The sequence below is a fragment of the Tenrec ecaudatus genome, chromosome 12, assembly GCF_050624435.1.
Source record: "Tenrec ecaudatus isolate mTenEca1 chromosome 12, mTenEca1.hap1, whole genome shotgun sequence".
NCBI classification, from domain to species: Eukaryota; Metazoa; Chordata; class Mammalia; order Afrosoricida; family Tenrecidae; genus Tenrec; species Tenrec ecaudatus.
In genome coordinates, this window is record NC_134541.1 from 139,159,136 (window position 1) to 139,185,006 (window position 25,871).

Genomic DNA, 25,871 nt, shown 5'->3' on the forward strand with positions numbered 1-25,871 from the left:
GGGCCAATGCTGCCCTTTTCATCTCAAATGTTTCGAGGGATGCATACGCTCACTCATCTCCTCGCTTCCCTCACTGACCTGCCTAGTGCTGCCCACGGCATCTTCAGTCAGCTCCTGTGCGTGTGACAGTTGGACACTGAGCAAGGAAGAATCGACCCGCCTGAATTAGGATGCTGGTAAAGAAGAATGAAAGAGGCCAAAAGAAGAACACAGCAATGTCTGGGGGAAGTGCAGCCAGAATGCCCCCTTAGAGATGAGCACAGTAGGACTTCATCTCATGGACTGTGGGCGTGTGGGCGGGAGAGGCCAGTCCCTGGAGATGGACATCATGCTTAGGAAAGCAGAGGGGGCCAGAGGAAAAGGAAGGCCAACTGACGGGATGGACTGCCACAGCCGCGACCACACGGAGCTCAAACACACGCGAGTGTCTATCAATGTGTTCCTCTGCCTCCCTGGACTAACCCAGACCATGACGAGAGAAGGGCTCAGCTCCCTGGGAAAGGTGAGTCTGGGTTGCAGGAGGGTGCTTAGGGTTGGGGTCTCCTGGTGCAGTAGGTGACACCGGGGCTGGGGCTGGCTGTGAGGGGTCCAATTCTGCCCACTCAGCCCCATTTCTCCCAGCCCTTCACTTCAATGGCCAAGCGAGGCCCTCTTCTATGCCCAATGGTGGGCACTGCAGACCCGACTGGTGACCAGTTACCATGCTGGGGGAGGGGGGGCGGGTAACAGCACCCCCAAGGATTCCATGGTCATTGCAGGCCCCTCCCCTGCAGTGAGGTGCGGGAGACTCGCCAGGAGCAGATGGCACACAGGCCAGTGAGGAGGGGCCGGGAGAGGCCAGGGGAATCTACCACCCTGCTGAGCAGAAGGCTAAGGAGAAGCGCCAGTGAGGCTACGGCAAGGTAGAGGGTGCTAGGAGAGGACAGCAGAGGCTTCTGGGAAAGTAATGCAAAGGCAAGAATAATGAGGCATAACGCCGTGGAGGGGTCTGGGAAGGTGAGGGCCGGCAGGCGCCCACCGGACGCGTCACCGACTATTCTTATGCCCGTGATTGCCATTGGGCCTGTCGTTGTTATCGCAGGCCTGGTCACTACACGGGCTGTGCCTACTGCTACAGAAACTGTGACGTCAGCATGCAGGAGACATCAGTGCCCCTGACCCAGATTCGTAGCTGCTGCTTTGAGGGAAGCTGTGGAGCATGCTGGTCTCTCACTCACCCATTCACATCTCCATGGAGCCCTGCATGTCCCAGCTTATGTCTCCAGTCCCCTTCCTGCCTGACACCAGCCTGCCTGCCTGCAGAGCTGGGCTTGGGGCCCGGGCTGCCCTTGGAGTCCACGGCTCTGAGGAACTTGTTCCTCTTGGTGTCTCACTGCTCCCTTGGCAGCCCCTATTGTTGGGCTGCCAGGTGAGCTGGGGTTGGGCTCAGGTCCAGGCCTAAAAGGGTCTTACGACCACACCAAGCCATTCAGTTGGGCCTTGGTCCTCAAGTCCAGCCCCACAGGGAGGGTTCTGAACCCTGCGCCGTCCCCAGCTGCCCCAGAGTTCCCCCTCTCTCCACCTCTCTTTATTGTCACCTCCTCCAGCTCCTGAGCTGGAGGGAAAGGCCTGGACATTGAGGGGACAGACGGGAATCTGGCCGCTGCCTGTGGTGACCGCCCAAGGGGCTACTCACTGTTTTCGGAGATCTCCACGATGTAGAAGAGGACAGGGCTATTCCCGTCAAAGGGCCGCACCCAGGACAGCGTCACCGAGGGGTTCAGGGACTCCACTAGGCTGGCCAGGAGGTTCTGCGGTGGATGAGGCAGCTCACTGGGAGGCAAAGGAGCATGGGGAGAGAGAAGGAAAGATACCGTCACATGGTCAGTGCCGGGATTCACCTGGGCCCTCACCTCAGGCAGCCCTGGAGTGTCCTGTGATGAACTCCGATGACACAGGGCATGCCCCGACGACCGACACACACACACACACACACACACACGTGTGTTTTCTTATACAGTACAGCTTCTTCATTTGTGGGCAGAGTAACATTGTCATCCTGTGTTCAGTTGGGTGGTGGTGACTCGGGTACCGCAATTCCAGGTGGATGCCAACCCTCTCAGATGCCCCACAGACATGACAAACAGCAGCACACTGACGGCGGCAGGGCGCAGACAGGCGCTGAGAGCAACCACATCCCAGAAGGCAGGTGCTAACCATCAGGATTTGCTAGCAGCTCGGAGACGAAAACCAACTGCGAGACTTTCTCCCCAGAAGTTCCGCAACCTTAAAATCACACCCTGCCCAGAGCCAGCATTTAACCTTCCAGCCCATAAATATGGGGCAGGACCGGTTCTGCGTTCGCCGCTTGCCTGCCCCTTCAATGAATGTCCTGGGCGGCGCTGGGCAGAGGGAACGCTGGTGTGACCTGGCTCACTTACTAACTAGTTTCTGCTCTGTCGTGGGCATCAATTACCGCTGACCCTCAGGGGTCGGCACCAAAGGCCATAATTATACTTGGTATTTTTAATTTAAAAAGATGTCCTCATTACCCTTGGAAATTTATTAAGCTGTTAGCGCCAGCAGCTCTCTAAGAAACACAGCTTCCTCTAACCCATGTGCACCGTGTATAAACAAACTAATATTTCTAGTGTGGACAGCAGCTTTAAATTAGTGGGATAAAGAATAAGAGGGGGCTGCCCTGGCCACCTTGTTTTCTCTGGAATTGTGAGCTAAGTTTTAAATCAGAAAAGAAAGAGAGGAAAAAAACCACTCACGGCCATCGAATCGATGCCAACTCATAGCAACCTTAAAGGACACGGGCAGGGTTTCTGAGACCACAATTCTTTACGGGGGAGAAAGACCGTCCTTCTCCGTTGGAGAAGCTGGTGGTTTAGAACTGCTGACTTTATGGTTAGGACCCAGGGAGGTGAAACTCAAAACTCACTGCCACCCAGTCCAGCTGACTCACAGCGACCCCAGAGCACAGCGGGAGCTCTCCCTGCGGGTTCATGAGCCCACTGGTCTTTACAGGAGCAGACAGCCTCCTCTGTTTTCCTTGGAGCGGCTGGTGGGTTCAAACTGCTGGCCTTGTGGTTAGCAGTTCAGTGTGGAGCCCACTCCACCAGCAGGGTTGGGAGATGCAAATCGCTTTAAAGAAAGAGAACTCAAGCACTTCAAAAGAATTGTTTTGAGAGCCCCCCATCCCTAATCTGTAGACACTGAACTCCCAGGCCCAGCTGCACCCACAAACGGTGAGCTTCTTCTTTATGCCCAGAAGCCCGCTGTCCAGGCCCATGGCTGTGCCCAGCACAGGACCCCATGCATAACGTGATTTCCCCCCCACCACTGCACAGACTCAGGGCTGGGAGGAAATGAAGCCTGCTCCCCACCCCCATCACCACCCCACCACTGCCCACTGCAGCTGGAGCCTGTGCTTTCTGTAAGAACCCCATCCCCCCATCTCTCTTGTCACTCAGCGCCCCTGGCAAAGCAGCAAGAGGACTTTTGAAAGATGAATGCAGAACCGGAAACTCTCTCCTTAACAGAGAAGTTTGGATTATTGGAGAAATTAAACTCACACTTGGCTGAGCCTTGCAGCCATGAGAGACAAACGAGGCACTGATGCATTCTGGGGGCCCTGGTGGTGTAGTCCTTATGAGCTGGCTGCGACCCCCAAGGTCAGCAGTTCAAAACCATGGGAGCAAGACAGGGCTCTCCACTTCTGTAAAGAGTTCCAGCCTCGGAAACGCACGGGGGCGGTTCTGCCCCGTCCTGGAGGGTCCCTGCGCGTCGCTACGGGCTTGGTCTGGTTCGGTGATGGTTGTGCTGTTCTGCTGAGAGAAGTAGCAGGGAAACGTCTAATTGTCTTGAAGGATTGCGATGGAGTTTCTCCTGATGGACCCACGAGGCTGGGACACGGCAAAGTCATTTTCTGATAGTCGTTCTAAAGACAGTCCATCTACAGGGAGCCCGGTGGTACAGTAGGTTGCATGTTGAGCTGTTAACTGAAAGCTCGCTGGTTCAAACCCACCAGCCACTGTGAGAAAGATGAGACCGTCTGCTCCCATAAACATCGACAGTCTCAGAACCCCAGGGTCTGAACTGCTGGCCTTGTGGATTGCAGCCCAGCTCCTAAGGACTATGCCACCAGGACTCCCAGAATGCATCAGTGCCTCGTTTGTCCCTCATCGCTGGAAGGCTCAGCTAAGTGTGGGTTTAATTTCCCCGACAACCCAAACTTGTCTGATAAGGACAGAGTTTCCGGTTCTGCATAGTCTTTCAAAGGTCCTCTGTGCCGCGTTGCCGGTGGCGCGGTTCCAGCCTGTCCTGGAGGGTTTCTGTGCATCAGCCTGACTCGGTGGCAGTGTGGTTTTGTGTGTGTTGCTGTGGAGCTGGATTCTGCACCTCTTTCAGAAAATCCTCTCTTCTGGCAGGAGTTGGGATCTCCCCAGCCTGCTGCCACCTTGGTAAAGGAGACAAATGATCGACAGTGATAGTGTGACTTCTGCAGGTGATGCACAGACAAGGTGACAAAGGAGAGAGACAAGGGAAGAAGGATGGAAACACATACCCCTGCTAAGTCCTGTCTGTGAAAGGGATGAGGGAAGGTCATCAGGATCAATAGACACACCCGAAGCAGCAGCAGCACTTCCACCATCCCCACCACCACCATCCCCACCACCACCATCACCACCACAACCACCATCATCACCACCACCATCCTCACCACCACCACCATCACCATCATCATCACCTCCACCACTACCACCACCACCACCACAACCGTCTCTACCACCATCATCACCAACACCAGCAAACCCAGACTTCTGGTGCAAGAGACCATGTTGATGTATTTGAGAAAAAAACAATCCCACAAACAACTTAAGAGAAAATAATTGGTAAAGTTGTATCAATTATGGGGGACTGGTTGACAGAAGTGGATCACACAAGTCTGTTCCCCCACTCCGTATGAAAAGCTCTGTCCTTTTAAGGTGCATTAGCGACCTGGTCACAGGACTTGGTCAGACCCATCTTCTGTGACTTCTCTCTGCAGCAATGGAGATTATGAGGGTGCAAGAACTCTCTCCAAGTGTCACCAAATTGCTCCTCCCTTAGTACACCATTGTCAGGAGTGTGTGCTTCAGAGAAACGGCCCCACTGCCTTGGGTGTGAGTCCTGCCGTCCTCCGCTCTGTAAATGAGCTTTTCTCTCCACTCCTCTGGGCTACACAGAGCAGGCCTCCACTTGGGGGAGGGAGGATACTATGCTAATTGGGACTGTAAGTGATTTGGCAATTAATCAACCCCAAAGCCTCGGGAGCTGCTGGCCCCTCTGGAGAGCTCTGCATAGAGAGCTGTTTGCAGGGTGTGGAGTCTCCCCAGGAAACAGGCCTGCCCTCCAGGGGGCTCCCAAGTTATATAGAAAGAGACACTTGAAGACTGCTCCCCCCATGTGTCTGTGCAAACCACCCAGGATGGCGGACACTGCCCCTGTCACACAGAGGGACAAAGCAGACCCCTGGCCAGTTACCCCTCCCTTGTCAGCCACACTGAGCTTCCCCACCGGCTCTGTCCACTCCTGCAGGCGGCTGGGCTCTCATGCCCTCTGTTCAGTGAGGTCTCGTTGCCTCTGCGCTGCTGAAGATCAGTACTTAGATAGCATCGCAGAGACCGGGAAACTCAGGACGCTCCCTGTGTTCATGTGAAACCTGTACACAGACGGACCAAGAGGCAGGTAGCATTTGAACAGAACAAGGGGAAACTGAGTGGTTTAAAACCAGGAGAGGTGGGCGTCAGGGTTGCGTAATATCACCACGTGTAATCAAACCACATGCCGAGCAAATCACCCTGGAAGCTGGACCATGTGCAGAAGGACACTGCAGCCGGGCTGGAGGAGGGCTGGTCCACCCCCTGCGACGTGCAGACAGCACAGTGCTGCTTGCTAGAAGCCAAGAGGACCGGAGTGACGCATCCCCGGCTGAAGCTCAAGGACAACGGACTTCAGTATGGATTGTACCGCCTCTAGCCTCACAGCTGGACCAGTACCCGCAGCAGGAGAGTTGGGGAAAGATGGGCAGTGCCCAGGGAAGCAGCCTTTGGGCCCCTACAGGACCTCATGAAAATGTTCAAGAGCGAAGACATCACTTTGAGCACTGAGGCACAGACAAGCCCCGTCACAGTGTTCTCAGTGAGTATCATATACATCTGAAAGCTGGACCCTGGGCAGGGAAGCCCTCTGGGGCCTCATTCTGCCTGGACACACGGGGGACACTATGCGTGCGGGTAGGGGTCTTACTCATCGGCATCGACTCAGCAAGACAAGCGACATTAGAATGCTTCGTGATGCTCTGAGCTGAGCTGGGCTCTGTGCCAGGATTCTAGAAGCCTGGGCCCGTTCCATCCCCACAAGCCTGGAGCACAATGGCCCCGTGTGCCCTGTGTGCCGGTGGGGAAACTGAGGCTAGGGCATGGGCACGGTGGGCCAGAGGCTGGCCCCGTTGGTGGGAGGGTGTGGCTGGGGGGTGTGGGCTGCGAGCACCAAGCTTAGCCACAGAGCAAACGGCCAGTGGTTGAAAAGCCCGCTTGGGGTGCGCCTTGTCTACTCCCTTAACCAAGTCCCTGACCCTTCCCTGAACTGGGAGGGGGGGTGAGGGGCGGGGGTCACTGCTTAGCACACGTCCCTCTCAATCCCTTCTACACTCTGACACGGCTTTCTTCTTCCCTTCACATCTCCCTCTCTTTCCTTACACCACGGAGTACATCCCGGAAGGATCCCGCACTTGCCGCACGGAAGGGCTCCCGGACCCTAAAGTGGCCTGCGGTGGCAGGTTGTTCTTATCACTAAACTCTACCTGGGTCTGACAGGATCCGGCTGTCAACCTTCCCTGGGATCAGAGTCCTGGTTCTGTGCTACAGTCACCAGGAAGAAGCTTCTCCGCCGTCGGCCCTGCATCCTGGCTGTGCCTACCTGGGCAGCAAACACACCTGCCGGTGCCTCTGTCTTTAAGGCCAAGGTGTTTTCTCGTCACAGGAAGCTTGTTATGTGATGGAGACTACAGCTTTTGCTCAAGGAGTAAAAGAAATGTATTCTAGTTAGAGGAAATCAAATAAGCAAATAGGAGGAAAGCTATGTAAATCAGTCAAACATAAAATGGTGCAGAACAAAAAGAATGTGCTCTATTGGAAATATGCAATTTGGCTTCTGCTGACAGAGTCTTTGTGAAGCGCTAACACGTACTGGTTTGCTACCAATGATGGATGGGATCGGCACTCTCAAAGGTAGTTTTAAAAATGCAAATGACATCGTGGGCTACGTGAACTCCCTGGGCTCATCCCCCGGTAATAAAAAGAAACAAAACAGAAATAGATTCCACCTGAGCTACAGAAGAGTGGGGAGAGAAGCAGGCCCAGGGCAGAACCCAGGATGTTTCTCTGCAGAGTGTGGCCTGAGGGTCAGGTGAGCTTGTTTACACACTGCGAGCTGACCAGGACATGCGAGCCTTGTAGGTAAGAGGAAGGAGTCAGGAGAGTCAGGGGGGCTTCAAATGGCCAGTGAGATATACATGTCCCACATACATATATCATTTATGTTTATATATATATATACACACATACATGCACATCATTGGTATATATGATACACATATATTATTGATATCACAAATCAATGATATGTGTGTGATAATACACATATGATATATAAATATAGATATGATATATTTATTCACTCATGAATTCAGTCAACTAACTAACCCACCAATCAACCAGTCAACCAACTGACTGATTCACCAACCTACCAAGTAATCAACTTACCAACTTCCAAGCAACCAAACTACCAAGAAACCAACCCACCAACCAAACTGATCGACCAACCTCCAAGCCTACCAACCAATTGACTTCCAAGCAACCAACCTACAAAGAAACTGGCCAATCAACCTCTAAGCTACCACCCTACCAACTAACCAATCAATCTGCCAAGCAACCTACAAGCAAGCAAGCAACTAACCAACCAACCAACCTCCAAACAACCAACTTACTTACCTATCAACCAACCAACCTCCAAGCAACCAACCAACCTCCAAGCAACCAACCAACCTCTCACCCAAGGACCCATGGCAGCACAATGGTTAAGCGCTCAGTTGCCCGGCAAAATGTTGATGGTTTGAACCCAACAGCTGCTCTGTGAGGGAAAGAAAGATCTTCCATGAAGATCTGCGGTCTTGGAATGCCTATGAGGCGCTTGGTTCTGCCCTGTCTTCCTGGGGTCACTGTGATTCGTGATGGACTTGACAGCAGCAGGTTGGGGTGATTATGGAGTCCCCATGGTCCAATGTGTACAGGATCAGGCAGCATTTCTTTACGCGGTGCATGGGGTCACCATGAGTTGGGTGTTAACTTGCAGCAGCGAATCACCAACCAGCACCTGGAAACCGTGGGTGGTACAAATGGTTCACCAGCGTGGCTGCTACCCAAGACACTGGGGGTTCTGACCCAGCCCGAGGCTCCGCAGAGGAAGGTGTGCCGATGAGCTTCTGAAGGACCAGCCATCAGCAACCTTACGGGTGACAGTTCTACCCACACCGGTGGGGTCCCAGGTGAGCCGACAGCCATAGGTCTTATTGTGCTTCAAGCACTCTCTGGGTGACCCTGCTGCAGAGACTTGTCGGCAGGGCTAGCGCTTCACCAGGGGACGAGGCCGTGGAAAGAGGCTTCTAACATGCACTGGGAGCACCGCAGGGACAGAGGGTTACAATGGGTGCTGCAAAGCCTTGAGGGGGTGGACGGGGCATGTTTATGTGTCAGGATGGGTGGGCAGGGTCCAGGAGACACCAGCCAAGCCATGGGGACAAGAGATAACTGAGGCCCATCAAACAGGCAGTTGAGGGGCAGTGGGCGGCATGAGCAGGGCAGAAAGAACCTGGAAGGCAAGGAGCGGGCCAGACAGCCCAGGAGCAGTGAAGTGCAGACACACACCATTCCCTGGAGGAAGGGCTAAGAAGAAGAAGAAGCGGGAATAGGATATGAAATGTGTGGCTAAGTGCCTCTGTGAACCATCGCCTCTTTCGCCCTGAAATGAAAACACCTGATGGTGGGTGCCCAGGGACCATTCTGGACATTCTGATCAAAGATTCCCAAGAAGAATCCTGATCTAAGTGGGGAGGGGGGTGGGAAGAGCAGACTTTCAGATTCTCCAGGATGCCAGACTTCCCTGGACTATGGAGGATGGATGAAGCCCCACAGCTATTGCCCTAATGCACTCTTCAAACTTCAAACCCAAATCAAACCTAAACAGAGAAAACCCCGAAGTGTTTTGTAAGCCAGATCCGAATGCAGCCTGAGCAGTAAAGTCAGTCTGGTCGAGCATCCTATCTCTTTCAAGAACACGCTGTGTGGGGCCAGGAGGACAGCAGCAGCTCAAAGGGTGAACAGGAACCTGGGAGGACGGTGAGCTCACGTTAATGCCCAAGGAGGACATCCAAAAAGCGAGTGTGAGTGCTTGCACACCTTGAAGATGTCTGCAATATCACCCAGTCGAACCGCAGAAGTTGCTGAGACGGTGTACTCTGCTGCGTGCCTGCTCAACCACAATTTACAGACCAGTGCACCTGGGAGCCGTGTGGCACTGTGAGTTCTATGCTGGGCTCATAACCGCCAAGTCAGCGGTTTGAAACTGCCAGCCACTCTGTTGGGGAAAGATGAGGCTGTCTGCTCCCATCAAGATTTATAGGCCTGGGCATATACAGAGGTTGTTCTTTCTACTCTCTCCCTCTAGGGCAGTGGTTCTCAACCTTCCTAATGCTGCGACCCTTTCATACAGTTCCTCACACTGTGGTGACCCCCCAACCATCAAATTATTTTCATTGCTACTTTATAACTGTCATTTTGCTACTGTTATGACTCGGCTGACCCCTGTGAAGGGGTCATTCAACCCCCAGGTTGAGAACCACTGCTTTAGGGCTACTCTGCCCTGTGGCGTCACTGTGAGTCAGCATCACCTCCACAGGAGTAACTTTGAGTGTAATTGGACCTGAGCGCCCCCACCCACCCCCAGCTTCTCCTGGAGGTTTCAGGGGCTCCTCTGCCCCAAACCCAGGGGCTAACCTTTCAAGGGGTCAAGGACTCTTGCAGAAGAAGGGGAGTCTAGCAGTGGGAGGGGGTTTTCCTTGGGCACCGAGGGTACAGCAGATGGCTCTCCGGAGTGGCTAAAGACTAGACATGCTAGAGCTCTCTGAGTCCCCAAGCAGAGCTGCTTGTTCATCCACGCACAGCCTCGCCGAGCGACCTGCTCGTGGATAGAGAGCCTGCATGCGCCTTCTGTTTGTAAGGGTTCAAAGGCACACGAAGCCCAGTTCCACTTGTGGTGCCCACGGCCTGTTTCCTGGGAGTGATTTGTATGCACAATCTCCTCCGAGTCTAGGAGAAATCTCTGGAGGAATTGTCTCTTCTGATGGAACCTGGCAGGGAGGGCCTGGCGGGGCTGCAGGCGCCCGGCAATGGCTCTTCATGATCCTGCACCTTCCGGTTTTTGTGTCTCTGCTTCTGTGCTCAGGGGTACCTGGGAAGGCACCTTTTTTCCTTTTTTAAAGGCAGATAAACACAGGTTAGAAAGCTCAAATGTGTCAGCAGGCATTCTAGCTGCCGAGGCCCAGAGCAGAGAAGGAGGCGAAGGGCACGGGTGAGCAGCTTAACGGTCCCCACCTAGGTGCTGGGACTCCCCAGGTAAGACTAGATTGGGAGTAATAGGCCTCCACTGGGCTATTTCCAGGATTTCAAAAGACTTAATGGGAAGTATCCATTTACCCACCGAGAGGCAGTCAGCCCGGCTTCCGCTCTTAGCCTCAGCTCACAGGGCCTGCCCTGCAGGCTCCCACGGGTGGGTGCTCTGATGGCCACTAAGTGGAAGCTTGGTCTTCCTGATATCTGAAGGGGGCCGCAAAGTGGAGCTGAGCGCCCTGTGGTGCCAAGTCGGGGCTCGGCTCGGGCAAGGGGGTTGTTGAGGATAAAAGCTTAAAAGGCAACTATCGGGACTAAGGAAGGGCCTTTCTAAACCTGAGCTGATAAAATAACACTCTCAAAATGTGCATGGCGACGGAGCAGAGCACAAGGAGGCCTGGTGGCACAGTGGGTTAAACATGGGCTTCTCGCTGTAAGGTCAGCGGTTCGAAACCACCAGCTGCTCCACAGGAGAAAGAGGAGGCTGTCTACCCCTGGAAAGATTCTCATCCCAGGAAACTCACAGGGACAGTGCTACCCAGCTCTATAGGGTCACTGTGAGTAGGGAATCGACTGGGTGGCTTTGTGTCTGAGAGTTTTGAGAGGAGTCCTGGTGGCATAACAGATGCCCCATTGGGCTGCTAACCACAAGGACAGGAGTTCTAATCCACCAGCCGTTCCTGGGAGAAAGATGAAGCTTTTTGTCCCAGTAAAGCTTTGCAGCCTTGGAAACCCACTGGGGCAACCACGCCCCTTGGTTTCCCGGCGAAGGCTGCTTCTTTGTGTTTGGATCGTGGCTTCAAGTACAGTGAAATCTTTGACAACGTCAGTTTTTCCTCCACGAGTCAGATAATTAGGAGCTCATCCCGACTAAAGAGCGGAGAAACTGTGGCAGAGTCAAAACAATAAAATAGACCAGGCTGGTAAAGCCTTTCAGACGACGGCCCTCAGACCCGCTCGAGGTCTGTACCTACCTCCACCCACTCCAGTCCACGATCAGCCAAGCAGTAAGAGTAAGTGCCACATCAGGGCGGCCCCCACGCAGTCACCCCAGAAGACGGGGAGGAGGCAGGGAGGGGCGTGGGAGGAGGGAGAGAAACAGAAAACGCGGGAAGCTCTCGGAGACACGGTGGGGTGCTAATCAGTCACGTATCGACGCGTGTCATGAAGCCTTGGGTGGCCAACTGCTCCATCAGTGCCCCCCGCCCCGAGTACACTCACACCGTGAGAAGGGCCTCCCCCACCCCCACAGCCCAGTACTCACATCACTTCCAGGCGGGCCGCCCGGGAGTCGTTCCCGCCCTGGGACACGATCTCGCAGGTGTAGTTCCCGATGTCGCCCGACCACGTCTGGCTGATGATGAGGGATCCGTCCTGCGCCAGCACGATTCTGGAGCTGCCCGAAGGGCTGATGAGCACGTTGTCTTTCCGCCACACGTAGCTGAAGGCCAAGGGCGTCCATTAGGGAGCCCCCAGGGGCAGGGTCACAAGGCCCTCCGTCCCCTGGCACATACCACGGACCACCTGGTGACTATATAGCCAGGGGCCATGTCACCTCCATCTGGGCAGACACATCCTTGTCCCAGCCCCTATAAAGCCTGCTACAGTAGCGATTCAAGGGCGCAGGTTGGTTTGTAACACACGGTGTTACTTTGTAACATGCATCACTCTTCCGTGGGAGTTAGAGATGCTTCAGACCAGGCCGTATGTCATGCTCTGGTTCACGGGGCCGCCCTCGGTCAGGACAGACTCAAAGGCACCTAACAATGGCAGCACCTTGTGCTCAGCAGTGCGATGCTGTCATAACCCACGGAGGGTTTCAGATTCCTTATCTTGTTGACTGTTTTCCCAAAACTGTGACGTGCCTTTGGAGACACAGCAGGCTGCCTGGCCACCTGTCCCCGCCCCCTGCCCACTTCCCTTGCTCCTGAACAAACAGTCCTGGCCAGTCCCTCTGGGTGCGCTGAGGAGAGTAGATTAGCCTGGGCACCGCTCCCCGTCTAGACAACACTGGGCTGGGGTGGAAAACAGGACTGATGTGATGCATCCGGTGCACGATGCCACCATCCCGGATCTGAAGCCAACATTTTCCCAAGTCCCAGGAGATGGGTATCTGCCTCCACGCTGCTCCTGGTGCCCAGCGCGCACAGGATAGAGACCAGCCAGACAGGGGCGCACACGGCCACAGTGATACTGACCGAACAGAAATCCTGGGGTCATGGGTGGCTCCACACTGCAGCGAGGCTGTGGTACCCTTGATTACCACGCCGTTCTCAGGAGGGCGGACAATGGATGTCCGGTCTGCAAGGAAAACACAAGGACAGGAGTTACAACTGCCCAGAGCCGCCTTCCTCTGGAGGTGAGAGATGGTCCTCAGATGGGAGGGAGAAACCGCCTCCATGGGCATGCGTCCTCCTGCCGGGGCCACAACAGTCTGCGTGGAAGCGCAGACACACCCTAGAGCTGGACTCACGTTTCAGCAGCGTCCCCGCCCCTCCCCAGCACCCCAGAACTTTCACGTGCTTCTAGAAGGTACAGCAGGCTTACCACTAAACCCAGGCCACCAAGCTGAGTCTGACTCCCGGCTACCCCACGTGCCGCAGAGGGGCCCTGAGCTCTGTGGACTCGTCCCGGGCAGCGTCTTTGCAGAGGGGTTGCCAACGGTGTTTCTTCTGCAGTGCCGATGGGCATCAGGCAGGGACAAGTGTGCTCATTCACCTCATAGTGTGGAAATTGGGCCAATGAACAAGGACGACCAGAGACTGTCTGCCTTTGAGCGAGTGTGTTGGGGACAAATACTGAGTAAACCATGGACTACCAGGAGAAGGACTGTTATAATCTCGGGAGAAGTCCTCCTGGGAAGCAAGGAGAGTGAGTCTTCATCCCGTGCTCTTTGGGCCTGTTCTCAGGGGGGCCGGCCCCCCCGGAGAAGCCATCATGCTTGGTAAGGGCACCAGCCTCAGAGAGGGAGACCTTCATTTGATGGACGGACACAAGGCTGCGACCACAGGTTCCAACACCGCACTGCTGCTGAGGATGGCACGGGACCGGAGAGTTTCATTCTGTTGTGCACGGGGGTCCTGTGACTTGGACCAACTTGATGGTACCAACCTCACTGCACGTGAAAGGGCTCTGTAAGCCCTAACCGTGCCCCACCGATCACCCTGGTGTTGGCATCCTTTAGAATCTGCGCAGGTGCTCCGGATTCCCCACTTGGTGATCAGTGGGCGATTCCTCCCAGTGCCTCTGGCCCCTTTCTGCCTCAGGTTCCATGGATTTGGGTGGAGGCGGATGCAATGGACCAGGAGGGTGGATTAGAGTCGACCCGGAGAGGAACAGAAAGTCGTTTTTTCGTCTGTGCCAACAGTATGGGTATTTGTATCAACTGCTCCTCAGCTCATAGTATTCTCAGAACTCCTCCTAAGTGAGAGAAGGGTCACTTTTCAAAGTGGACACCAGCCCCATCGCAGGAAAAGCAAACGGAGTTGGAAGCCCAGAATGACAATGAGGACTTCCCATAAGTACGGCGTGTTCACCGAATCCCCCACTGGAGCAAGTCCGACCGCGCTGCGGCAGAGGGACTGGTAGAGGGACTGGTAGAGGGAGCTGCCTCCTGCCTCTTTGAACAATGGAGTTTTACCGAGATACGTTTGAATGAAGAAGGGGGGGGGACACCCCAGCCATTGAAGTTTCTAAAAGGGTGTGTGCTTGTGCGTGGTACTTAGTGCTCCAATCCTTAGATTCTGTAAAGGAATTTATTCTGCAGCTCAGACGCCTGCCTGCTAGACCAACATGAGGACAGACAAAAGCCAGAGAAAGGGCCAGGCTCTTTCTCTTAATTCACTTGTAAAAGAGAAGAAATATTCATGTTGCATACACCGGGCGTGTTTTAACTCTAACGGTGAGAGAGCAGGAAACGCACACACACGCACAAAGGAAAACGAGCTTCCTGAGGATTTTCCTTCCCAATGCAGCTCTCCGGGGAAGACATAAAACTAACCAACACAGCACGTCAGGCACTGAGCTGTTCCTGGGCAGAAATCTTGGTTATGTTGAGTTGATTCCAACAAGGGAGAGAAACACGGCAGCACCCTGCGCCGTCCGCACGGTTGTTCCTGTGTTTGAGCCACGGTTGCAGCCACTGTGTCCATCCAGCACGTTGAGAGTCTTCCTCTTTTCCCCTGGCCTTTTACTACACCAACATGCTATCCTGCTTCAAGGGGTGTGTGTGTGTGTGTGTGTGTGTGTGTGTGTGTGTGTGTGTTCTCATCTCCCCTGAAATGCTTGCGTTTTCAAAGTATTCTTTTTTGGAAACCTAGGAAATGACTTACTCAACCTATTTCTGTGACCTGGTTGTAGAAAGAGTGGGTTATGTATTGGGCTCTGAACCACAAGACCGGCAGTTCAAACCTACCAACTGTTCCAAGGGTGAAAGATGAGGCTGTCTGCTCCCATAAAGACGTATAGTCTTGGAAGCCCACAGGGGCAGTTATGCGCTGTCCTACACTGTCTCTAGGGCTTGGCATCAACCCAAAGGCGGTGGGTTTGGGTTGTAGAAAGACTCATGCCCTTTGGGCTCCCTGGGGGCACCCTGGGGGCATGCTGGCCCCAGGCCTGGGACTTAGCCAGGATGGACAGGACGTTCTGGGAAATGCGGCCCTTACTCCACACGGTGAGGCTGGCTGAGGCGTCCAGTGCCCCCTCGGTGTTGACAGCGTAGCAGGTGTAGTTCCCAGCATCCTGCGCGAAGACGGGACTTATCTGCAGACCCCCAGACTCCAGGAGCATGAATCTGGGGAGCCGGACAGAGCCGCTGGCCAGAACCTGGGTCCCTGAATGGAGAGGGGACAAAGACCAAGTCAGCAGCGGGCTTGCAATTGGCAGCAGACAGCAGGCACCTAGGGTGGAAGGAGGACCCAGCCCCGGGCAACAGCCGATACAAAGTAACAAAGGGGGGGTTATTGTAGCGGTTTATTTCCCCTCCTCTAAAATGTTTGTTTTTGTCATCACAAGCTTTTGAATGAAAAGAAGATTCTGGAAGGATCCCAGTCATGGGCCCCTCCCTCACGTTTTCACGAGGAAACACTAAGGCAGACACACACTCCTGCATCATGGCCGAGTTCTGTGGCTAGCCTCCAAGTCAGTGGTTCTCAACCTTCCTCATGCCTTGCCACTTTCAGCCAGGTCCTCAGGTGGTGCTGACCCCCAACCATAACATTATTTTCCTTGCTACGTCATCACTGTCATTTTGCTACTGTGATGAATCAGGTGACCCTCATGATAAGGTCATCTGCCCCCCCCCCCAAGGGAGTCACGACCCAAAGGTTGAGAACCACTACTCTAAGCAGGTTGTGGGTGTGGTGGGGCTAATGCCGGATGGAGTGGAAAACGTGTGTTGGGTCAACATTTCCTCCTGCATTTGCAGAAGCATGTTTCAGTTCTCTGTGCTTACGTCTCCCCTCTTGTAGCGCGGCTCGTCAGGATAAAGGACGAAGGATGCCTGCCCTGTCCAACGTGGAGCGCTGTGGTGAAGCAGTCACTCCAACGTGGGCCTATGCTGCCTCAGGTGAGGAGCCGAAGGTGGCTTCTTATTCTCTTGATACGTTTGTGCATTTGAAGGGGGTGTGTGTGCATGTAAGTAGCTGTGTGCGCGCGCAGGCACACGCTGATGGATGCATAGCGGTTCCGTGTTGGGCTCCCCACTGCAAGGTCAGCAGTTTGAAATCACCAGGGAGCCCTAGAGAGAAAGGCGAGGTTTTCTGCTCCCGTGAAGAGCTGCAGCCTGGGAAACCCACGGGGCAGTTCTACCCTGTCCTGCAGGGTCGCTGTTGAGCCGGCATAGGCTCCGTGGCAGTGATAGTGGAGCAGCAGCTCATGCATTGGGCTGCTCGCTGCCAGGTCAGCAGTTCAAGTCTACCTGCTGCTCTTCCTTCCTTCTGTGAGGCCCTTGGGTAGACTGGAACCTTTAGCCTTCCAATGAGCAGCCAATGTCACCAACGTGCCTTTGTACCACTGTTGGGGGTGGAGGAGGTCCACACCCAGGGTGGCTGGGGGCGTTGGGGTGCTTGGTGGGGACTGACCTTCCCTTTAGCAGAGCCTTCAGCCATCCACTTCCCTCCTCCGGATGCTTTGCTACAAGAAGACCAAACTCACTCCCATCAAGGGGACGCCAACTCACAGCGACCCTACAAGACAGTATAGAACTGCCCCTGTGGGTTTCACAGACTGTCACTCTTGACCAGAGCAGACAGCTCCTCTTGCTCCCTTGGAGTGGCTGGTGGTTTCAAACTAATAACCTTGCAGTGAGTGGCCAAATACATAACCAGCCAAACTCTGTCACTGAATGGATTCTAACTCATAGTGATCCTACACGACAGGGAAAAGTTGCCCCTATGGGTTTCTTGTACTAAATAGTCATGGGAGGAGAGAGCCTTGTCTTTCTCCTCTGGAGCAGCTCGTGGGTTTGAACTGCTGACCCTGCAGTGAGCAGCCCAGGGCATCACCACTATGCCACGGGTGACCCAAATGGCTCTTCACGGGCTGCAGGTAGAGGAGAGCAGCCCTGCCACAGTTGTGATTATTATTGTGCGCCCCCTCCTGACACGGCTCCGTGGGGGCAGGCCCTCCCGGGTCTGACTCACATTTGTGTCCCAGCGTCTGGCACCCACTGGGTGAGCATTCACTTGGATCCAGTCCCTGATCTTGAGAATAAACAAACCCACCCATGCCCACAGGCCATGCTGCCAAGGGTCGAGGGGCACCCACCTTTCTTCCAGGTGATGGCGGGCTTGGGGGCCCCCGATACCGCACACGTGAGGATGGCCTCTGTGCCGTCTGTCACCGTGGTGTCAGCTGGGCGCTCCGTGAATGTGGGGGCAATATCTGTGTGCAGAAGTGGCCTGGTCAGCATGACCAAACACTCAAATGATTGCAGCACCCTTACCAATCTGGGGCCCCTTGACTCCGGCCTCTCCTATCATGCCCAAACCTGGGGTCCCAGGGGCTCAGCTCCAACCACTAGCCCCGCTGGCTGAAAACAAGTGGGTGCTCCTCCGAGGGCCGGGACACCCCAAGGGCATACACATCGGGGTCTTTTCTCACCCAGGGACCACCCAGTGCAGCCACCAGCTCCTCAGAGAGACCAGAGCATCCTGATGGGCCCGTCGGAAAAGCAGCCCCTTGTCCTCCACCATGGTCATCTGCTCCCTGGCCGCCCTCCCCACCTGAGGCCTCACGCGGGCAGACAGCAGGGCCCGGCCCCTCCCCACCCCTGTCTGCAGCCCCGCCGCCTGGTACATGTGTTGGTGACAACAGGTGGGTGAGTTTCACACCGTGGTTTAATTTAAGGCTGTTTGTCTTTCCTTTCATGAAAGGTGTCTTACTTGGAGAGAGACAAGAGAAACCCAGCTGATAAAATGGACAACCTAGCATCACTTGGACCACTTGTGTGTGTTCACCCTCTAGTTGCCATGGTGACCATCGGAGGTGGGTCTTCCCTTCCAGTTTCCAGTTGGATCCCAGAACCCTGAGGAGGGGTTTGGGTAGGGGTGAGGGGCTAGCCAAGAGGTGAGGAGCTGAGAAAAAAACTGAGTTGTCCATCTGTCCTTCTGTCCTGGCCCTTGTCACCTCCCCTCCTTCAGAATCTGTTCCTGTTATTATCCTCGGATGCCAGTGTGCCCACCCCACTCACAGTGGCCCTGCAAGTCGGGGAAGAGCTGCCCATGGGGACCCCTGGGGCTGTCACCTTTCCAGAAGCAGATGGCCTCACCTCTCTCTCGTGGAGCAGCTGGTAGGTTTGAACTTGCGACCTTCAGGTTTGTCGCTGACCTCCTTCACCCCTGTGCCACCAGGGCTGCTGCCCCCTCTAGCAGCAAGGGGTGACTGAGAAGCCACAAATCCAGACCCTTCCCTGCTTTTGTGAATCAGGTTTTATCGGAGCCTATGAGGCTTCAACAAGTTGGTGGGGGCGCAAGACCCCATGACCCTCCTATTCTGTTTTCCCCAGAACTTGTGGCGGTCTCAGGCCACCTCTGTCTGCCTTCGCCCTATAACAGTGACAGAGAATGCGTGACAGATGGGCAATTTGTTCCTCACTGTCTCACTCTGTCCCTTCACAGGAGAGATCCAGGTGATACAGTGGGTTGGTCCATGGTTCAAAAATATCAACAGCTCCTGGGGAAAAAGATGGGGCTTTCTACTCCTGTGAAGAGTCACAGTCACAGAAGTCAACAGGGCAGCCCTACCCTGTCCTACAGGGGTCGTTATGAGTCAGTGGTGAGAATGATGAGGCCGTCTGCTCCCATAGAAAGTCAGTCTGGAAAACTCCCTGGATCATTTCTGCTCCTTTCCAGAGATATGCTGAGCGTCAGGTTGTGGGGTGCCAAGCCCTCACCCCATCCAGGATCCTGGTTCACCACTTCCAGCTGGGCTCTCAAGAACCCTATCCCATCAAAACACCATGTGCAGCTCCGCTACCCAACATCATGGCTACTGCCCGGAGCGGTTCTGGCACCCAAAGAAGCTCCCCATCAGAAGACCAAACTGGCCCCTGGCAGGGTTTAAAGAAGTGGCCCCGAGTTTAGCACAGGGAGCCTGCAGATTTTCCAGGAAGTCCTGAGACTCCTCTGCCCCTCCCCCCACTCTCAGGCATTGGGATTCCTACAAAGACTGTTTTTAGCAGGAGCCAAGGAGAAGGGGACCATTCTGCGAGGTGGGAATGGGGGGGGGGGGCGGCTTGCCGCCACTGCAGGCGACCACAAGGAAGGGGGGTAAGCCTTCCCTTCCTACTTCATTTTCCCAGAGACAGCGGGTGAGGTGCTTGTGTTAACAGGATAATAAAGGAAACCCGGGAAAGATCTGTAATTGCGCAATAAAACTAGAATGGAGGAGGAGGAGAGACACGGCTGCCAAGGGGAAGATCGGAAGGGGCCGCTTGGGGCGCGGAGTCATCCCAGCTCTGCCCAGGGAGATTCCGCTTTCCTTTGTCTCCACCTCTCCTCAAGGTGGGAGTGGGGCTGGGCAAAGGGACGCAGGGTCCACAGGGCAGCAGCGGCGGGGGCGGGGGGGGGGAGCAGTTGGGTGTGGGGGTGGGGCGTCCTGGGAGTACACACACTTCTGGGAAAAGTGGGGGTGGTGGTAAAAGGAGGCCTGGTAGTGTACTGGTTACTACTTGTTTGGCTGCGACCTGCAGGGTTGGCAGTTCAAAACCTCCAGTGGCTCTGCAGGAGAAAGAGTGCTTTCTACTCTCAGAAACAGCCGCAGTCTCAGAAACCCACAGGGCCGGTTCTATCCCATCCTACAGGGTCATTATACGTCAATATTGACTCGGTGGTGGTTTTGGGGTCTAAGGCTTCGGGGATCACTAGGGTGTCTTGCATGTACATTGGAATATACTGGGTGTCTTGGGGGGACTCTGAGGTGTCTCAGGCACATAGACTTGGGGAGCATTGGGTATCTTTGGGGTGCAAGACTTTAGGGGACACTGGGGTGTCTGTTGGAAGCACACTTTGGAAGCACTGGGTATCTTTGGGGTGCAAGGCTTTGGCAGGGCAACATCCTATGTCAGGGATTGACTCATGTCCCTGTAAATAGGTGTTGGGATGCTACCCCTCTGTGTGACCCTCCTGGGGACAGGGCCTCTCTGTCATGTGGAGGGGCCCACACCACCTAGGGTGGGTCTTCAGCCCATCCAAGAAAGCACGGACGCACCAGGCTCACTGGTGGGATCTGTGAGGTGGGGGGATGCAGTGGCCATCACAGGGGCCAGGATATGACACCTGTGAGGCTTGTGCGGGACCAGCAGTGCTTCCTGCTGGACACGGGTCTCCGGGAGTCAGGGCCGGCTGATTATGTGGCACCTGGCAAGAACTGGTCAGGCAGAGACAGGCAGGACCCAGAGGCTCCCTTCACCCTGCAACTGACCTCACCCTGGTGGCCCTGCCTTCAGCCACAGGGGGCAGAGGCCTCTGAGCCAGACAGTCACCCCAGGAGGTCCCCCTTCCTGAGACCAATCAGCGCTGTGAGGTCCAGGGGGCAGCCTGAACCTGGGGAGGACCCTTGGATGGCTGGGAATGGCAGGAGAGAAGGAGGAGTGGAGACAGGAGACTCAGAGAGGGGATGGGCAGGGGAGGCTGTCAGTGTCAGGAAATCAAAAGTGTCTGGATTGTTGGGCAGAATCTGGTTGGTTCCGTTCACCTTCACCCTGAATCTCAATGAAAAGCTTAGGAAGAGCAGAGGAGGCCCTGGGATAACCAAGTACAAACTGGGAAAGACAGATGCCTGGAGGAGATCAACAGGGAACCGAGGAATGCTGGGGGGAGAGAGAGAGAGAGAGAGAGACAGAGAGAGCGCCATTCCCCCAAGAGCACGCACCCTGAACTCAGAATTCCAGCTTCCTAAACTGTGAACGACTAATTTTCTGTTTGACATAGCCACCCCCTTGTGGCATTTCTATGAGTGAGAGGCTGGAATGAGAGTTCTCCTCAGCCTGGCTGCCTCCAGCTGCAGCCCCTGTCCCTCCACTTCAAGGCGACAGCGCCATTTGTGTGGGGCCCAGCTCAGCAGAGAGTGGGCCTGGGGCTCTGGCCACGTCCAGGGCCATACTCACTGGTCACGTCCAGGTAGGTGTGGGTCTGAACCTCCCCGCCTGCATTCCTGGCAAAACACTGGAAGATTCCGGAGTCTTCCGGAAGCAGCTTCTGGATTCGCAGGCCCCCACTGGGGAGCACCTTGTAGCGAGGGTTCTGGAGCTGGCTGACGGAGATGGAGTCCTTGTACCACTGCAGGGTGGGCAGTGGGACCCCTGTGAGGCGTGGAGACCAGGGGACATTAGTGACCAGCCCACAAACCGAAACAAGTCAAATCTTACCCATTCCTTATAAGGACCGAGACAAAACTCCCAAACCCACTGCCATCAAGTCTGCTCCACTCAGCGGCCTGGTGGGACAGGGTTGAGCGGCTTCTGGGTTTCCAAGATGGAAGCTCCCTTGGCGCAGCTGCTGCTGCCAACAGTTACAACCTCAGAAACATACGGAGGCAGCCCGACCCTGTCCTACAGGGCTGCTAAGAGTCAGAAACTCGCGGACAGTGAGTTTTGTGTCTTCGTAAGGCTGTACAGGAAGAGCCCTTCAAGGTGGACTTGACTCAGTTCTCCTCCCACCCCCCGCCCCCTCACAGGACCATACCAAGAAATTGTCAAAAGAAGAGTGTGCCACTAGCTGAAAAATAATTGTCTGCAGAGAGTGGATGAGGCAGGAGCTTGGCTGCTAACGGAAAGGTCGCTTGTTCGAATCCACCAACCACTCTTTGGAAGACAGATGAGGCAGTGGCCTCTGTAGATTACAGCCTGGAAAGCCCTCAGACCAGCCCCCTTCTGCCCTCTGGGGCCACTCTGAGCCGGAGGAAGGCACCCGGTGGTGCTGTGAGCTTAAAGAGCGCAGCTGCTAGCCAGAAGGTCATTGGTACAAACCCACTGGCCTCTCTTCCAGTTAAGGCTTGTCCTGGGCCTTTCTCCCTCTCGCTGCCCCTCTACCAAGAGCAAGGTCCATCTCCAGGGACTGTCCCCACATCCCCGCCCTGACTCATCCAAAGCCCGTGAAGTGGCAGTCCCACCAGCCTGGCCCCTGAGGTGCCTTCTGGCTGTGTTTCTCCCAAGACAGGCGGCTGTTCTTCTGCCAGGCCAGCCTGTGTGCCGCCTTCCTCATGGAGAGCGCCGTTCACACCCACCCGCGCCCCGGCCTTCTGGAGTCTTCCTTGCACTTTCTCTTGCGATGGATGCGACGACGACTGGAAACACCCGGGTGCTTCATCTTCAAAGGGGCATCTTTGCTTTTTTAACACTTTAAAGGAGTCTTTCTCTAACATCCTCCCTCCCCCCAACTTGGATATTAAAAAAAAAACCAACCCAAAACCATTCTATTGTGTATTAGGTAAGGGCTCACATTTCAGTTCATTGTGGATTCAACAACTTAAACAACAGAGCAAACCTCCCAGTAGCTCTCCCCTTTCCTGCGGGGACACCATTGCCCCCACTCCAGCTCACGACATCCACCCTCTAGCCAATTGCTCCCCCTCCCCGCCCCATCTTCTGTAGCAGACCATCCACCTGCCACCCCACCCCCCAATCCCTTGGTTGGTTGATTCATGGGCCTCTGCTGTGGAACCATTAAGAGTAACTGCCTGTGGTTATAGGTGAGCGGCCTCTGTCTGCTCAAAGCCTCCCGCCCCAGCTCTGTCTCAGAGGAAGAGAGGTCTCCTGCAGGGGGGTGGGCCTTGGGTTTCTGCTGGCCAGGGGTTTCAGTCGCTTAGAGTCTCTGGTAGCCCAGATGTCCAGGGCTCGCCTCTGCTCCCACAGGCTGGGGATTCAAGCACACCCACAGTGGCCTCCAGAGAGGGGTCAAGTCGCCCAGACAATGATTAATCTATTTTAACTAGTTGGGATTTAATAACATAGATCATCATCACCCCATGTTTTAATCACATAGAGTGGAATGTACCATGATCCGTTTCCAAACATTCTTTTTCTACGCAGACTCCCATTTACCTGCCCCCCCTCCCCACCATACCAAGACACTCTGCCTCTCCGTGCCCCCACCCGCCACTGCAGGCGTGGCAGAGTAGAATGGGACTCCTTAGGATACTTGGTGGCTGGTGTTAGGAGCTAGATCGCCGGGCCTTTCTTCCAGGGCACCTCAAGTGCACACCCACCTGCAGCTGAGGGCTTTATCAACATCAGGGACACCCAGGGCCCAGCTTGGTTCCATGCCGAAATCTCTGTTCTTTCCTGTCATACCCTGTGTCTCCTATCCTCCCCGGGAAAGCATCACACGGCCCCTCCCTGAAACCCCAGCGCGGCCCTCCCGGGCTTGGTGCTTACCCATCGCTCTGCAGACCACCTCCACGCTCTCGTCCACGCGCCCCAGGATCCGGCGTGCAGGCTCCTCCATGAAATAGGGTGGCTCTTCAAACAAGAAGGAGGGAGAAAGAAGCAACCTGAGCAGAAGCAGCCTCGGGGTGCTTTGTACAAGGTCCCCCCCCACTTCCTTTTCCCACAGTTTCATCTCAGAGGGGCTTCCCCACACTGGAGCCTCACTGCCCCCGCCCCCACCGGTGCCTGCATCTCCCAGCCCTCCTGACGCGTTCCTGCTCGGTCGGCACTGCCCTTTGGCGCTCATGTCACCTAGATGATTCTACGACCTGCCTACTGGAATGGTGTCAGTGTCCATCCTAGCGTCCGCCTGGACATGGCAGCCAGGGGGCACCAGTTTGGCTCTCTACCTGAGGGGCAACTCGGGGACCCCGTCTCTCCCAGCCAGTCAGCCTGGTCTTTGTCAGCATGACCCGGAGAAGGTTTCATTCACACCTTGGTCACCTGTTGCTGGTGGAACACAGGCGGACGCAGGCTGCAGCGTGTGTGTGTGTGTGTGTGGGGGGGGGGGCTCCCCTCCCAGCATTCCCAAGAGACCAGCCAAGCTTGATCTTTACAGGGGCGAGCTTGTTTCCACATGCAACGGAGTTGCCACCACAAGCCACCAGGCCTCTGTCAGGGCCACCGGGCGGGCTGGTCACGTCGTCTTGAGGGGCCTTAGCGGTTCTTCTTGCCCCAGATAGAGTCATATGCGATATCTTTCAATGGGGGTTAAAGTCACTGTGGCCTAAAGGGGGGGGGGGCTCTTAGCATCTCAGCATCACTGGGCTAGATACTGACTGCCACCATGCATGCACATGCAGAGTAAATTGCAGTCTCTCTCCATCTCTCCTTCTTCCCCCCTTTCCATCTCTCTCTTTGGCTCTCACTTACCACCCTCCTCCCTCCGTTTGTTTGGGTGAAACTAAGTGGACTGTCACATAGAGCCGCAGCTCTGCCCCCCTTTCCCTCCAGTCCCCGACCAGCACTGAGATTTGAGGGGTCAGGAACCCAAAGACCTGTGGACCCTTCTCTCTCTCTCTCGTTTTTCATCTTTTTAATTAGCTTTTGTTTCCTCGACATGTATTCATTTATCCTCCCCTTTCATCTGTTGGGGCAGGGCACGCACAGAGAGGGGTACATTGGATGCAGCAGCACAGCCCAATGAGTAACAGTGTCCCACTAGCCTCCCCGTCCCCTGGTCCCCACATATGTGGTACCTCTTTGTTCTCTTCTTTCTCCACCTCCTCCCTCCCCACTCCAGCCCCCGCCCCCCGCCTCCCCCGGAGCCATCCTGGCTTCGTCTTTAAAGTCTCATCCTTTGGTGCAAAAACCATTTTTACTTTTTATTCCTGTATAATAAGTATCCTCAAACATTTATCTTCATAAGGTGGGCTAAGTCTGCATAATGTTCTCAGTGCTGTCCACATCTCAGGGCACCTGAGAGACTCCATCAGTTTTTGAAGGCGGCGTAATATTCCGTTGCGTGAACATGCCCAGAGTGGGCGCATCCGTCCCTCCCCACGTGGGTGTCTGGTGGTCTCCAGCCTTCGCTATGGCAGAAGGTGCTACAACGGGCATGGGTGTGGTAGAGAGAGGCAGGATCATAAGGTGCTGGGATTTGCATTTGTTTAAGGAAGCGCCATCCCGATTTCCATAGACGCGCTTAATCATTGTGCCGCCCAAGGGCCCCTCTACCAGCACCTCTGAGTCGACCCCAGAGGAGAGGGCAGAACTACCCCAGAGGGTCTCTGAGGCTGTCACTCTATGGGACCAGCCTGCCTCATCATGCTCCTGTGGAGTGGCTGGTGGATTTGAACTGGTGACCTTCAGGTCAGCGTCGGGTGCTTTATCCGTGGTGCCAGGGCTCCTTCCTGGATGGAACAGGCCTAAAGGAATGATGCCAAGACTGCAGGTCCCCTTTGTCCCCAAGCCAGCCTCGATGGCCTGCTCATATATTCGCCACACATCCGGCTGCCTTAATCAATAACAATGATAGCAGCATTATTTATGTCCTAAGTATACAGTAGCCGCATCGTGCCAAGGCCCTTGTGTTCGGGGCATGCCCTGTATTCATCAGTGGATGCTAGATCAATAACGGCTGCAGGACCCGATTCCAGGGGCCAGCGAGGCAGAGGGCAGAGAAGGAAACATGCCGAGGACACATCGGCCTTTGCCTGTGATTCAGGGCAGTGTCTTCTTATGCTTTGGAGATTTCACTCTGAGGCACACGGTGGAGCCTGGTGAAGGCATGAGACAGAAATAAGAGACTG

The 25,871-nt window shown here is 55.1% G+C and overlaps 1 protein-coding gene across 1 annotated transcript in view; it reads right to left on the reverse strand.

Moving 5' to 3' along the window:
* Positions 1-25,871, reverse strand: part of SDK1 (sidekick cell adhesion molecule 1) — a 504,911-nt gene that overhangs the window by 154,170 nt on the left and 324,870 nt on the right. Inside the window, exons 8-14 of the mRNA XM_075528195.1 lie at positions 23,569-23,652; positions 21,301-21,495; positions 17,460-17,576; positions 15,359-15,526; positions 12,893-12,995; positions 11,959-12,135; positions 1,676-1,812 (exon numbers count right to left, since the gene is read on the reverse strand). Of these exons, the coding sequence (XP_075384310.1) occupies positions 1,676-1,812; positions 11,959-12,135; positions 12,893-12,995; positions 15,359-15,526; positions 17,460-17,576; positions 21,301-21,495; positions 23,569-23,652 (981 nt within the window). The remainder of the gene's footprint in view (positions 1-1,675; positions 1,813-11,958; positions 12,136-12,892; positions 12,996-15,358; positions 15,527-17,459; positions 17,577-21,300; positions 21,496-23,568; positions 23,653-25,871) is intronic.